General features: G+C 45.6%; 1 protein-coding gene across 3 annotated transcripts; it reads left to right on the top strand.

Annotated features, from left to right (window-relative positions):
• Nucleotides 1-367: 367 nt before the first annotated feature.
• On the top strand, nucleotides 368-11,756 carry LOC136711744 (carnosine synthase 1). 3 transcript variants are annotated; one of them, XM_066688197.1, is made up of 10 exons: nucleotides 368-1,129; nucleotides 3,987-4,211; nucleotides 4,569-4,658; nucleotides 7,080-7,567; nucleotides 7,844-8,060; nucleotides 8,288-8,358; nucleotides 8,476-8,707; nucleotides 8,801-9,129; nucleotides 9,244-10,255; nucleotides 10,670-11,756. In XM_066688197.1, the coding sequence occupies exons 2-10, from the start codon at nucleotides 4,076-4,078 to the stop codon at nucleotides 11,422-11,424; spliced, it is 3,330 nt and encodes a 1,109-aa protein (XP_066544294.1). In that variant the 5' UTR covers nucleotides 368-1,129; nucleotides 3,987-4,075; the 3' UTR covers nucleotides 11,425-11,756. The 3 variants fall into 3 exon arrangements, with proteins under 3 accessions (XP_066544294.1, XP_066544296.1, XP_066544295.1); XM_066688199.1 differs by lacking the exon at nucleotides 368-1,129 and adding an exon at nucleotides 1,175-1,190; XM_066688198.1 differs by lacking the exon at nucleotides 368-1,129 and adding an exon at nucleotides 1,221-1,415.
• The last annotated feature ends 1,900 nt before the right edge of the window (nucleotides 11,757-13,656 follow it).

Consider the following 13,656-nt stretch of genomic DNA (forward strand, 5'->3'; position numbering starts at 1 on the left):
ACTACCTTAGCAGTGCTTCCTGTAGTCACAAACATTATAGGATATAAAATAACAAAACGTAAATAACAGTATTTTCACTTTGTCATGTTTTTAAAAGGCTATTAAAAGCTGTCTTTCGTGCTGCCAAAACACAAAGTTCCTAAATGGCTTTTGTAAATTCAGGCAGAAACTGCGCAACAGCGCCAAAAAAAAGGCAGCACGAAGTATTACATGTGGCTTAACACTACTGTGACATTAGTTTATTATTTGAAAAATATAAATATCTATGAAAAGGTATCGTAAAAGAAATTAGAAATACTTTATACATTTTTTTATTTTATAAAGCAGGGAGAAATCGCTATGTGTTATGTTGTTCCCCCAAGAACATATTATTTCAGTTGCATGTTGTAAAGCCGGACAGGTTAAAGTGACGCACGGCTCTGTGTGGTGGATTGAAAGGAGTAGTGGCGCTGCACTGTTGTGCTCGTAATTGTACTTGTAACTGCAACTCGGCTTTTAAGATAAATAAACAAAAGTGCCGGGAATAATAGATCTTATCAAGGAGTCCTGTTGACCCCCAAACAACACGTCTACCTGGAAGAGACTCGTTTCAAGGTTTACACTACCATAGAAGAACATAAGAAAGTATACAAAGGGAGGAGGCCATTCGACACATCGTGCTCGTTTGGTGATCCAAGGATCCTATCCAGTCTGACTTTAAATGTTCCCAAATTTTCAGTTTGTTCCATATTGTGACTACACTCTGTGTGTAGATAATGAAGAAGCGTTTAGGGATTTTTAGGGGCCCTAAGACAGTACTAGCGTGTACGAACTGCCTAAGGTGTGTGGTTTGAATCCCGAGCAGGCAGCTCTGCCCGTACCTTTTTTCAGAATTGCCCTGGCCCCTAAATACGCCACTGAATAGATTACATTACCTGCTGCAGTCTTCCCCGGATAGTATTGCTGGTTCCCTGTGAGAAAGACATTAGACTTACTATATTATTGGTAACATTACAAGATGAGTTGCTAATACTGAATGTAGCACTGAGACCGGTGTCCCATATTAAAGCCTAATTGGTGAGCTATGTAAGGGAGCGGCGAGATGAGACTGAGGAGAGTGTTGTTTTGAGCGCAGTCCACTGTTTGTTGGGTGAGCCGCAGGTTTTAATTAACTCGCACACTTAATTGATTTCAACAACTCACCCAGGAGCGTGGGTATCTCGCCGTTTTTCTTTTCTTGGGTTTTTATCATTTTACATATTTTAATCTTACTTAAACGATGTTTAAATCGTTTTACCGTTTTTTTTTTTTTTTTTTTATTATTGATCAAACCATTTTAATGTCATCCCACCTGGTTAGTGTTCTGTGGATCCACTGTGCGTCTGAGCTTTCGCATTGTCTGGTTTGGTGATTTTAATTGGGTTTATTTAATGCACGTAAGTCTCTTCTCCATTGCGTTGTTTGTGTATCTTCACAAAGTTTAAATTACTTTTCGCTTTGTCTGCATGTTTTATTTGGTTTTGCACTCCAGTCTATCCCTGCTGTGGAGGCGCTGGCTCGGGCTGCTGAATTGCTTTCAGGCGGGGCGGTGCTGCGCGGTGGGATGCAGATCACTGACTGAAAGACTCGGGTTTTTATATCTTGGCGGTTTATTGGTGAAGCCTATTATACTCCGTTTTGCCCATAATAGAAACTTTGTTTAACCAGAATCACACCACTTTGCTGGTCTTCGTTTATTTGAAGGGACTTGTAATTAAAACTGTAATTTCCCAGGAGCCCCGCCTGTATTAACCACAGTGGCATAGTTGGGCACGACCCCTAGGGGGCGCAACACTCTTTATACGTACCTGCAACTCTACACGTCTCCCTTTGTACTATGCTGGTGTTTTTCCAGGGTCTCTCTGAAGAGGAAAGAAGGTACAGTGAGGGAAGAAAGTATTTGTTCCCCTGCTGATTTTGTACGTTTGCCCACTGACAAAGAAATTATCGGTCTATAATTTGAATGGTAGGTGTATCTTAACAGTGAAAGACAGAATAAAAACAAAAAAATCCAGAAAAACGCATTTCAAAAAAGTTATACATTGATTTGCATGTTAATGAGGGAAATAAGTATTTGACCCCTTTGACTTAGTACTTGGTGGCAAAACCCTTGTTGGCAATCACAGAGGTCAGACGTTTCTTGTAGTTGGCCACCAGGTTTGCACACGTCTCGGGAGGGATTTTGTCCCACTCCTCTTTGCAAATCCTCTCCAAGTCATTAAGGTTTCGAGGCTGATGTTTGGCAACTCGAACCTTCAGCTCCCTCCACAGATTTTCTATGGGATTATGGTCTGGAGACTGGCTAGGCCACTCCAGGACCTTAATGTGCTTCTTCTTGAGCCACTCCTTTGTTGCCTTGGCTGTGTGTTTTGGGACATTGTCATGCTGGAATACCCATCCACGACCCATTTTCAATGCCCTGGCTGAGGGAAGGAGGTTCTCACCCAAAATTTTACGGTACATGGCCCCGTCCATCGTCCCTTTGATGTCCTTTCCCCTTAGCAGAAAAATACCCCCAAAGCATAATGTTTCCACCTCCATGTTTGACGGTGGGGATGGTGTTCTTGGGGTCATTCCTCCTCCTCCAAACACGGCGAGTTGAGTTGATGCCAAAGCGCTTGATTTTGGTCTCATCTGACCACAACACTTTCACCCAGTTCTCCTCTGAATCATTCAGATGTTCATTGGCAAACTTCAGACGGGCCTGTACATGTGCTTTCTTGAGCAGGGGGACCTTGCGGGCTCTGCAGGATTTCAGTCCTTCACGGCGTAGTGTGTTACCAATTGTTTTCTTGGTGACTATGGTCCCAGCTACCTTGAGATCATTAACAAGATCCTCCCGTGTAGTTCTGGGCTGATTCCTCACCGTTCTCATGATCATTGAAACTCCACGAGGTGAGATCTTGCATGAAGCCCCAGACCGAGGGAGACTGACAGTTATTTTGTGTTTCTTCCATTTGCGAATAATCGCACCAACTGTTGTCACCTTCTCACCAAGCTGCTTGGCGATGGTCTTGTAGCCCATTCCAGCCTTGTGTAGGTCTACAATCTTGTCCCTGACATCCTTGGACAGCTCTTTGGTCTTGGCCATGGTGGAGAGTTTGGAATCTGATTGATTGATTGCTTCTGTGGACAGGTGTCTTTTATACAAGTAACGAGCTGAGATTAGGAGCAGTCCCTTTAAGAGAGTGCTCCTAATCTCAGCTCATTACCTGTATAAAAGACACCTGGGAGCCAGAAATCTTGCTGATTGATAGGGGATCAAATACTTATTTCCCTCATTAACATGCAAATCAATGTATAACTTTTTTGAAATGCATTTTTCTGGATTTTTTTGTTGTTATTCTGTCTCTCACTGTTAAAATACACATACCATTAGAATTATAGACTGATCATTTCTTTGTCAGTGGGCAAACGTACAAAATCAGCAGGGGATCAAATACTTTTTTCCCTCACTGTACAGGTAAAAGTCGAGTTTAGAGGATAGACTGGATAAAAGAACATGCATATATTTACTCCCATGAGTCTCTGCTGTTCCATCTGTTGCAAGGTCCTCTGGGGTTTGTAAAAGGAGATGGAGAGCTTGGACTTATTTGAAACATCGAGAATTTAACATGAATAAACTGTCAATATCTGTCCGAAATAACCCCTCTGCACTCCGCCTTGTCACACTCTGGCTGTCCCCGCCCCCATAACCATCAGTTTGTACTTTTACAGTCAGACATCCTAATACTATGAATAATGGATGCATGTTTTTACTAACATAATGATTACCTTGTTAAGCCCTGCATATAATCCACTTAATGTGAATATTGCTTATTGTAGAAAATGCTCAACATGGCTTACTGTACTTAAACAGCCTTTTACATCCAAATTATAAATGACAGGACTGGCAATATCCAAGCTGTTAAACAAAAATATTGAATGTTTAACTCCCAACACACCTTTCTCTCTTTCTCTTCTCTCAGTTCTATCCACAGTTGTCCCCAGTCTTCAGACACCTCCCCACCTCGGTTTAGGAGAGGAGGAGAAGGTCATTGAGGAGAGGAAGAAAGAGATGGACAAGGGTGTGGAGCAGGAGAAGAGGATGGAGTGGGGGTGGCAGTGGAGGCAAGGGGGGCTGTACCAGGAACTGCAGGAGGCCCTCAATGAATTGGAGTTGCCCCCCACTCTGACTGATACACCAAAATCTGGTGAGCACACGCACACGCACACAGTGATTTATACAAACGCAGAGACAATGACACACAGACGCACAAAGACTGGGAATCAAACACAGACCAAAACTGACACACGCATACAAACCCACACTATACTGGCCAAACCTTAGACAAAAGTATCTTCCATCTAAATTAAACTCTGTATTCAAATGTCACTCAAGAAACAACAAATCAATGGACCCTACTAAATACCCATTGCAAAGTGTTGAATATTGAACAGTGTTGGACTCACTGCCTTGAGCCTTGCCAGTGCCCTGCCTCACTCCACCCGGCAGAGTGTAAAAATCACTTTTTGTTACCAACTTTTCTACCGCACCTCTCTCTCTGCAGCACTGTCCTACTCAGAGCTGTGTGTCTGTGTGCTGGGCTCTCCTCTCCCCTTCCTCTCTCTCCTGCTGCAGATGGGCTGCCGCTCTCCAGGTGAGAAAAGGGCTGCTTCCCTTGTGACGGTTTTCACCTGGTTAACTTACTACTGTGTGTGTGCACATGTTTATAATTTGTCTCGGCACCCAAACATTTGACTTAGACAGGAAAATGCATTAGGCTCTTGAACTATCTTATTCAGTGAAGGTTTCTCATTGTGTGCCAAACAGTTTTTACTCTGTTCTCCTGTTGTCTTCTCCTCGTGTTCAAACAGTCTCTCACGGCACCAGGGCTTCTGGTTGAACAGACCCCAACCACCCCCCTTCCAAGACTGTATTAACTCTTTCACAGTGCCGTGTTAATGTACTGAAGTATACAGTCAGTCAGTGTGTCTGCACTGTGCTGGAGAGTTGTAATGACTCGAGTCAGTGACTCGACCCAAATCACATTATTTGATGTCTTGACTCGAGTCCTTGATACCAAATGATTCAACTAGATTCCCAGCAAGAAAAGACTCGACTCAAGTCAGTGCACAAAATGTGTGACTCGACTCAAAACGCAAGTCTTCATCTGACTCGCTTCTTTGTCTTGATGATGAAAATACATTTTTAAACAAGAATGCCCCTTCTCTACATGCAGTCATCTTTACCCGCCCCCCAGTGGACTCAAAATGCACATTCTGATTCACACGCACACACACATTCTGATACAAACACATTAGCACATATTGGAATTGTTAACTGTATTTTTGCACTTTTTGTAGTGCTAATGTATCCTGTAAATCACAGTGGATTAGGTTCTCTATCAAGGAATAATAGTATCAGGCACACATACTGATGCAGACACACGCATGCGGACAGTCTTGTACATAAAAATGTTAATGAGGAAGAAGTTAGAGGAAAACATGCATTCTATATTAATTACATGTACATTATAACCTTATTTTTCTCCGCCTCAGTTTTTTGTCTCTATGAAATTAAATCCCACCAAATTTCATTTAATGTAGTGTCTGAAATGGTTATAGGGTAGGGTCACTTGAGTAAAAGTAAGAATATTTAATTTTGGTATTATTCATTACTGTCCATCGAACTGAGCACAGATATTTGTATATATAAACTCCACAAAAAAAGAAACGTCCTCTCACTTTCAACTGCTTTCAGCAAACTTAACGTAAATATTTGTATGAACATAAAAATTCAACAACTAAGACCTAAATTGAACAAGTTTCACAGACCTGTGACTAACAGAAATGGAATAATGTGTCCCTGAACAAAGGGGGGGTCAAAATCAAAAGTAACAGTCAGTATCTGGTGTGGCCACCAGCTGCATTAAGTACTGCAGTGCATCTCCTCCTCATGGACTGCACCAGATTTGCCAGGTCTTGCTGTGAGATGTTACTCCACTCTTCCACCAAGGCACTTGCAAGTTCCCAGACATTTCCGGGGGGAATGGCCCTAGCCCTCATCCTCCGATCCAACAGGTCCCAGACGTGCTCAATGGGATTGAGACCGGGCTCTGCGCTGGCCATGGCAGAACACTGACATTCCTGTCTTGCAGGAAATCACGTCCAGCGAGGGTGGGTTTGTGCCCATAGGTGACGTTGCCGGTGATGTCCAATAAGGACCTGCCTTACAACAGGCCTACAAACCCTCAGTCCAGCTTCTCTCTGCCTATTGTGGACAGTGTGAGCACTGATGGAGGGATTGTGTGTTCCTGGTGTAACTCGGGCTGTTGTTGTTGCCATCCTGTACCTGTCCCGCAGGTGTGATATTCGGATTTACCGATCCTGTGCAGGTGTTGTTACACGTGGTCTGCCACTGCGAGGACGATCGGCTGTCCTTCCTGTCTCACTGTAGTGCTGTCTTGGGCGTCTCACAGTACGGACATTGCAATTTATTGCCCTGGCCACATCTGCAGTCCTCATGACTCCTTGCAGCATGCCTAAGGCACGTTCACACAGATGAACAGCGACCCTGGGCATCTTTCTTTTGGTGTTTTTCCGAGTCAGTACAAAGGTATCTTTAGTGTCCTAAGTTTTTATAACTGTGGCCTTAATTGCCTACTGTCTGTAAGCTGTTAGTGTCTTAACAACCGTTCCACAGGTGCATGTTCATTAATTGTTTATGGTTCATTGAACAAGCATGGAAAACATTGTTTAAATATTGTTTACAATAAAGATCTGTAAAGTTATTTGGATTTTTACAAAATTCTTTAAAATACAGTGTGCTGAAAAAGGGACGTTTCTTTTTTGCTGAGTATAGATAGATTATTTTCTGTAATAAAATTGGATTGAATCAAGAAGTCAGAACTAATGACTCTAAGTGAGTCGAGACAGATAGGTGACTCGACTCAACTTGAGCTTAATGTCACTGACTCGAGCCTATACTCCTAAATGACTTGACTCGAGTCCCAGTTTTAGTGACTTGGTTACAACTCTGTGCTGTATTAACCTTTTCTCTCTCGCATTCTTTCTTTCAGGTGACTCCCTGCTCTGCCTCTCCCCATCCTGGCTCTCTCGCCCCTCCTCCTCGTCCTCTCCCAATGACTCACACCTGCTTGTCCACCGGGCAGTGATCTTTGACCTGGGTGGCCGCACCCACCTGTTGACCTTCATCCCTCCCCGTCGGGTCACATACTTCCTACCTTGCGCTCCCTGGGTGGAAGTGGGCCCACAACAACAGGAAGTGATTCGCAACCTGGGCTGTCCAATGGGAGGCTCTCCTGAGTTGTATCGTTTCTGGGGTGACACTCTGAACTGCAGGAAGATTCTGGGTAGAGAGGGGCTGCTGCCCACCCCCCCCACGCTGGCTGTGGTGATCCAGGAGGAGAGAGAGAGCAAGGGGGAGGGGGAGAGAGGGTTGTGGGTGCTGGGAGTGGGGGATGTGGCAGAGAAGGGAGATGAGGAGAGAGTGAGGGAGGAGCTGATGCATTTTCTAAACATGCCGGCTATCAGAGCAACTGGGAAAGTGAGTTGTTGATCCTGTATTGGTATTCTGATCGATATTGTATTGATGCGTTATTAGTATATTATTGGTACTTCATATTGTATTTTATTGGTACTGGATTGATTTTAATTTAATTTTAATTAAGTAGTATGATAGTAGTAGTACTAGCAGTAGTAATAGTACTAGTAGCTATAGCAGTAGTATTCGCAATTGAATTGGTATTTGAATTGATTAATTGTGGTGATGATTATTGTACTCCATCTGTTAATGGCCTCAGTTACCCTGTCTCTCCCACAGGTGGTGCTCAAGCCCAGTGGAGGCCGGTGGGTGGGCATGTCTGGGTGCAGGCGGCCAATACGCTTCTTAGATGGGCGGGACCCCGAGGCTGTGTGGGTGGAGCTGCGTTCTCTACTGGCCCAGCTGCAAAGACAGGAGGCAGCTCTTATCGAGGCCTACTGTCCCAGCATAAATCCTGGTCCTAGATTTCCTCACCCGGGCAGCCAGGCACACCCAGGTGAGGGAGGAAGTAGGACTCTGAACTAACTCCTCCCCACACACCACACCTGTCAACTCAAACTCAACCATGGAACATGGATCCAGGACTGTTTACTGTTTTGTGTTGTACTCTATAGTATATTATAGTGTAGTGTAATATATAGTGGTATGTAGTTTCAATCTCTCTGTGCTGTACTGTATTAACTCTCTCTCTCTCTCTGTCTCTCTCGGACTGTGATGCTTCAGTATCAGAGTTGTCTATGAGAGTGTGTGCCATCATCACCCGCTCCCCACAGAACATCCCCCTGCTGTACAAGGTGAGTCAGTGTGAATGTGCTGCAGTATCCAGTGTGTCAGAGTCAGTCAGTGTATCAGTCAGCTCATAATGTATAATATTGTTATACCATTGTATTAACCTTCTCTCTCTCTTTCAGCTATTGTGTAGGGTGGGCCTCAGTGAGCTTCCCCTCTCTCACTGGGACAGTCTGCCCCAGTCTCTCCTCTCCTCCCTGCAGGACTGGGGCCTGGGTGACCGCTCCATTGTTCTCTCCCTCCGTCGGCTGCTAACTCACTCTGCCCTGTGCTGCTTTCGCATTGTCATGGACACCGAGGCCCAGATGTCACCAGGCCAACGTGGAGGCCAGGAGGCACAAACTGACTTGATTGGTGATCACAGTGTAGTGTTTTTCTACTGTAGTGTCCAGTCACTCAGTGTGTCTATGCTGTACTGTATTATCTCTGTCTCTCCCTCTCTTTCAGGAGTAGACATGCTGCTCAGTCTTTCCAAGTTCGTGCAGCGAGAGGGGAGCGACTGTTGTCGTGGCAGTGACTGGGACCCCACTGTGACCCCTGTGATTCTGGGCTTGCACCCCTGGAGCTGCTTGCAGAGCTGCTGTCTTGGAGGGGGGGTAGGGTGGAGAAGGCAAGGAGGGATGGAGGAGGAGGAGGGCTGTGTGGGCTCTCTCCTCCACTCCCCGCTCTCTCGCTCGCAGAGGCATCTGCTGCAGGAGAAGAGGGTGCTGGTGGTGGGGGCAGGGGGAGATAGCAAGGCATTTGTCTGGGAGGTGGCTAAGGAGTTCGGTGTGGAGGTGAGGAAAGTGGGAGAGGTGTGTTAGTGTGTCAGTCAGTCAGTGTATCTGAATCACACTTCACTCCATTAGACCTCTTTTCTCTCTCTCTCTCTCTCTCTCTCTCTCTCTCAGATCTTCCTGGTGGAATCTGATCCCAACCATTTTGCCTCCCGTCTGGTATCCCATTTCCTGCCCCTGGACCTGTCTGACCACCGTCAGGACCCAGAGCACTGTGCTGCTGTGGTGACCTGGCTCAGGGAGCGCAACCTTCAACCTCAGGGTGTGTTGTGCTTCTGGGACAGCTGCACCGTGCTGGCTGCCCTTCTGAGCCAAACGCTGGGTCTTCCTGGCAACCCCCCGTCTGCTGTTCTCACTGCCAAGGAGAAGAGCCGCACCCACCTCCATCTGCAGGGCTGCCTCCTCCCTCTCTCCTCTCCTCCTCCTTCTTCTATCTCTGCTGCTTCTGACCCCTATTCTCCTCCTTCTCTCTCGCCTCTCTCCACCACCTCTCTCAGGCCTTATGTCCCTCTTGCTTCTTCTCATCTCGCTGCTCCCCCCCCTCCAGTTCCTGCAAATGTCACTCAGCCCCAGATGGCCTCCTCCCCAAAGCCACAGGCCCCCCTGCTGCCCTTACTCTCACCCCCCCCCCAGGTGTATGCTGTGCCCTGCGCCCATATTGAGACACCTGATGACATCATCAGGGCCGTCCACCCTGGCAACTGCCCCAGCAACAACCACAAATATCCAAATAATTATCCCAGTCAACCAACATACACCTCCCCCAGTATCAATCCCACTCCCCCTCTGTTCCCTACTTCCTCTGCCACTCCCACTCTCAATCCTACCAGTTTCCCCACCGCCCAACTCCCGCTACCACCCCCAATCTGCTTCCCCGCAGTGCTGAAGATGGAATTCGGGTGGGGGGCAGTTGGCACACGGCTGGTGGGGTCCCTGGAGGAGGCGTTGGCTCACCTGGAACATATGAGGGGTGAGGCCGACTTCCCAGGCATCGGCCAGGGCTTTGGGAATTGCCTGACCCTCATGGACTTCCTAGGGGGCACCGAGCATGACGTGGACCTGGTCCTTAGTGGGGGCCGGCTAGAAGGGGTCTTCGTGTCAGACAACGGCCCCACTCGAGTCCCAGGTAAGTATTCAGAAACAAGTAGGCATTAGCCTGAGGAGTTTTGGTTGGCAACTCGTAGGTTCTTCAGAATCCTCACTCTTCAAACATTAGAGCCTTATTACAGTTTTTCCCAATTGTAGTTTCAGCAAATGTGTGTTAACATCTCATGTATTCAAAACTCTAAACACAAAATAGTTGCCCCAACCCCACAGAAATCTTACAAAGTGAAACACTGCCATCAAAACCATGTACTCTATGCTCAAAATGAAAGTCTGCATTGAAATGAGATGGACACGCAATCAAGGGAATAGAACTTGGTAACAACCAATATTGTGACACTGATGTGACATTTAAAACTACTATCAGAACCTATTTCAGTGTAGACTAAGATTTTGTTTTTAATTAGATGGTACTTACACTCCCTCCTCTTCACAGGCTTCACTGAGACAGCAGCTCAGATGCCCACAGGCCTCTCCCAGGAACAGGAGGCTCGGTTAGTGGCAGCAGCCCATTCCTGCTGCTTGGGCTGCGGGCTTCGGGATGGTGTCTTCAATGTGGAGCTCAAGCTGACCCCCACAGGGCCCAAGCTGATTGAGATCAACGCACGGATGGGGGGATACTACCTGCGCGACTGGGTGAGGGAAGTGTTTGGAGAGGACCTGCTGCTCTGTGCCTTCCTGTGTGCCCTAGGAATCCGCCCCTGCCTTGCCCGGCCCAGGCCCCCCACCCTGTGCCACCTCACGGGAGTCATGGGCCTGCTCTCCCAGCATAAGCAGCAGATCATGAATATGGGTATGGGGCGGCTCAGAGAGCTGCACCAAAGGGGTGTGATTAGGCTCTGTGAGTTTGGGGTGGAGCCTGGATGGGAGGGGGAGGGGCTAAGATGGCAGGAGGAGGTGAAAGAGAAGGAGAAGATGAGGGAGGGGCAGGGGCTCCAGCAGCAGCAAGAGCAACAGAAAGGGGAGGGGCTCCAGCAGAGGCAGAGAGGGGATGAATCTCCGCAGGAAGGGATAGGGCTGCAGCAGGAAGGGGTCATACTGCGGGGCCTGTATGAGGAGCCATTCTGCAGTATAGGGGTCAAGGCGGAAGGAGGGGTGGAGTCCAGGCTGGGGCTCCTCACTGTCAGCAGGGTGCTGGGTCTGGATACCTCCGAGTACCCTGTCACACACTTCCTGTCCCACTTCCACTGACAGAAAGAGATCAAGGGGAGGGTTAGTGACTGACTGCACACAACAGAACCATCGAGCAATTTTTTGGATGATATGTAGAGCTGTCAATCCATGGTATGACACCCATTGTAGTATTGTATAAAGGAGATTCAGAAATGACATGTTTCCATTGTAGACTGCAGTTATGTGCTGTTCTCCCTTTCACTACTACTGAGCATGTGTTTGAGCATGAATGTTTATGTGTAACTTTGACTTTTACACACCCTTCTATGTCCCTCTCTGGAAGAGAGAATCCGAACCAATCAATACCTTTAGGAATCAATAATACAAATAAATGTATATTATGAAATGCATACATGTGTGGTGGTCTGAAATCAATCTTTTGTTTTATGTTTATAGAATTGTATTCTGAAAGAAGGTAGATTCTGTGTATTTTATATTATCCTGTGTTAAACAGGATCCTGATTCCTACATCCAGATAGCACAGGTTATCTTCTGCTTCCACCACATGACATTACCCTCTTACTGCACAAACTTGGGCTTTCACTTACTCAGTTTAAATAAACATTGAATTTTGAAGTAAATTCATAAAAATAAAAAATAAATCAGACTTGCAAATTGTAAGTGAAATACAGAATTTTCTCCACTTGCAGTTTTAATTTTACAACTTCATTCTACACTCGTTTGATATCCTTCTCCCATTGACAGCTCTGTCTGTGGATGCACATATGAAATCTGCTGCACATGTATAATTCATGCTGCATGCCTGCAATTCTCATTGTTGTTAGTGAGAAAGGAGTGTCAAAAAGAAACAAAACATAGATCAGACATCCTAGATGATGATCAGCAATATCACTAGCCATTTAGATCAAACATGGCCCCCCGACAGCTTCAATAGCTCCAGTGACTTTTTTTACATATCTCCTCTTAATAATAGGCTATTTAAGCAGGCTGTAAAGTATCCGTATGCACATTGTTTATTTTTTTATTGGTATAAATAGTGAACTTATTTATGAATTACCTGTATGCAAGTGCACATGCAGCTTCTTGACAGTTTTACTTCAATGCATTATATAATATATAGACGGCAGCTCGGCAAAAAAATAAACATCCTCTCACTTTCAAGTGCTTGTATTTTCAGCGAACTTAACGTGTAAATATTTGTATGAACATAAAAAGATTCAACAACTAAGACATAAACTGAACAAGTTTTACAGACATGTGACTAACAGAAATGGAATAATGTGTCAAACGTGAGTCCAACCATCGTACACAGATACGCTTACCTCCTGGAGGGTGTTCTTGATCTGTCCAACTGTTGTGAAGGGGTTTTTCTTCACCAGGGAAAGAATTCTTCTGTCATCCACCACAGTTGTTTTCCATGATCTTCTAGGCCTTTTGGTGTTCCTGAGCTCACCAGTGCATTCTTTATTTTTAAGAATGTACCAAATAGTTGATTTGGCCACACCTAATGTTTTTGCTATCTCTGATTGGTTTGTTTTGATTTCTCAGCCTAATGATGGCTTGCTTCATTCACAGTGGCAGCTCTTTGGACTTCATATTGAGGGTTAACAGCAACAGATTCCAAATGCAAATGCCACACTTGAAATCAAATCTAGACCTTTTATCTGCTTACCTATAATTGAACTAATGAGGGGATAACACACACCTGGCCATGAAACAGCTGAGAAGCCAATTGTCCAATTACTTTTGAGCCTCTAAAATTGGGGGGACCACATATGTAACACATATGTATTGGTGTAATTCCTGCACCGTTCACCCAACTTGGAGGTAACTATACTCTAATTAAAGATGAAAGTCTACACTTGATTGTGTCCATTCATATCCATTGTGGTGGTATGCAGAGCCAAAATGTTGACAATTGTGTCACTGTCCTACACATTCCTAGACATAATTTGCACTTGCTCCATCAACCCTCTGCTCCCATTCAACCAGCATTTCTCTTCCATGTTAACTGCTTCTGTGTTGTGCTGTTCCTCCCGTGCGTGTAATAAATTCTGATTAGAACTCCCGACTACAAAACTTAATCCAACCACAACCTGTTTACTGATCTCCCGTGTTTGACCTTTGTTTACTCTCTGTGTTTTGACTCATGGATTACTCTCTGACTCTGTACACCCGATCGATCGACTTACCGCCTGTGACCCCGACCATTCCTTTTGCCTTTCCTACATTGCTTTGTTTGCGGGCTCTTTGAAGTGGACTGTTACTTACCTGGCGCTTCCCGCACCG

The sequence above is a fragment of the Amia ocellicauda genome, chromosome 16 (assembly GCF_036373705.1).
Source record: "Amia ocellicauda isolate fAmiCal2 chromosome 16, fAmiCal2.hap1, whole genome shotgun sequence".
NCBI lineage: Eukaryota > Metazoa > Chordata > Actinopteri > Amiiformes > Amiidae > Amia > Amia ocellicauda.

What these genes read in the sequence shown, in the direction of transcription:
- LOC136711744 (XM_066688197.1), top strand. Translation starts at nt 4,076, where the DNA reads ATGGACAAGGGTGTGGAGCAGGAGAAGAGGATGGAGTGGGGGTGGCAG. An exon ending in CTATCAGAGCAACTGGGAAA is followed by an intron (nt 7,568 to 7,843) that starts GTGAGTTGTTGA and finishes TCTCTCCCACAG; the next exon opens with GTGGTGCTCAAGCCCAGTGG. An exon ending in CGGCCCCACTCGAGTCCCAG is followed by an intron (nt 10,256 to 10,669) that starts GTAAGTATTCAG and finishes TCCTCTTCACAG; the next exon opens with GCTTCACTGAGACAGCAGCT.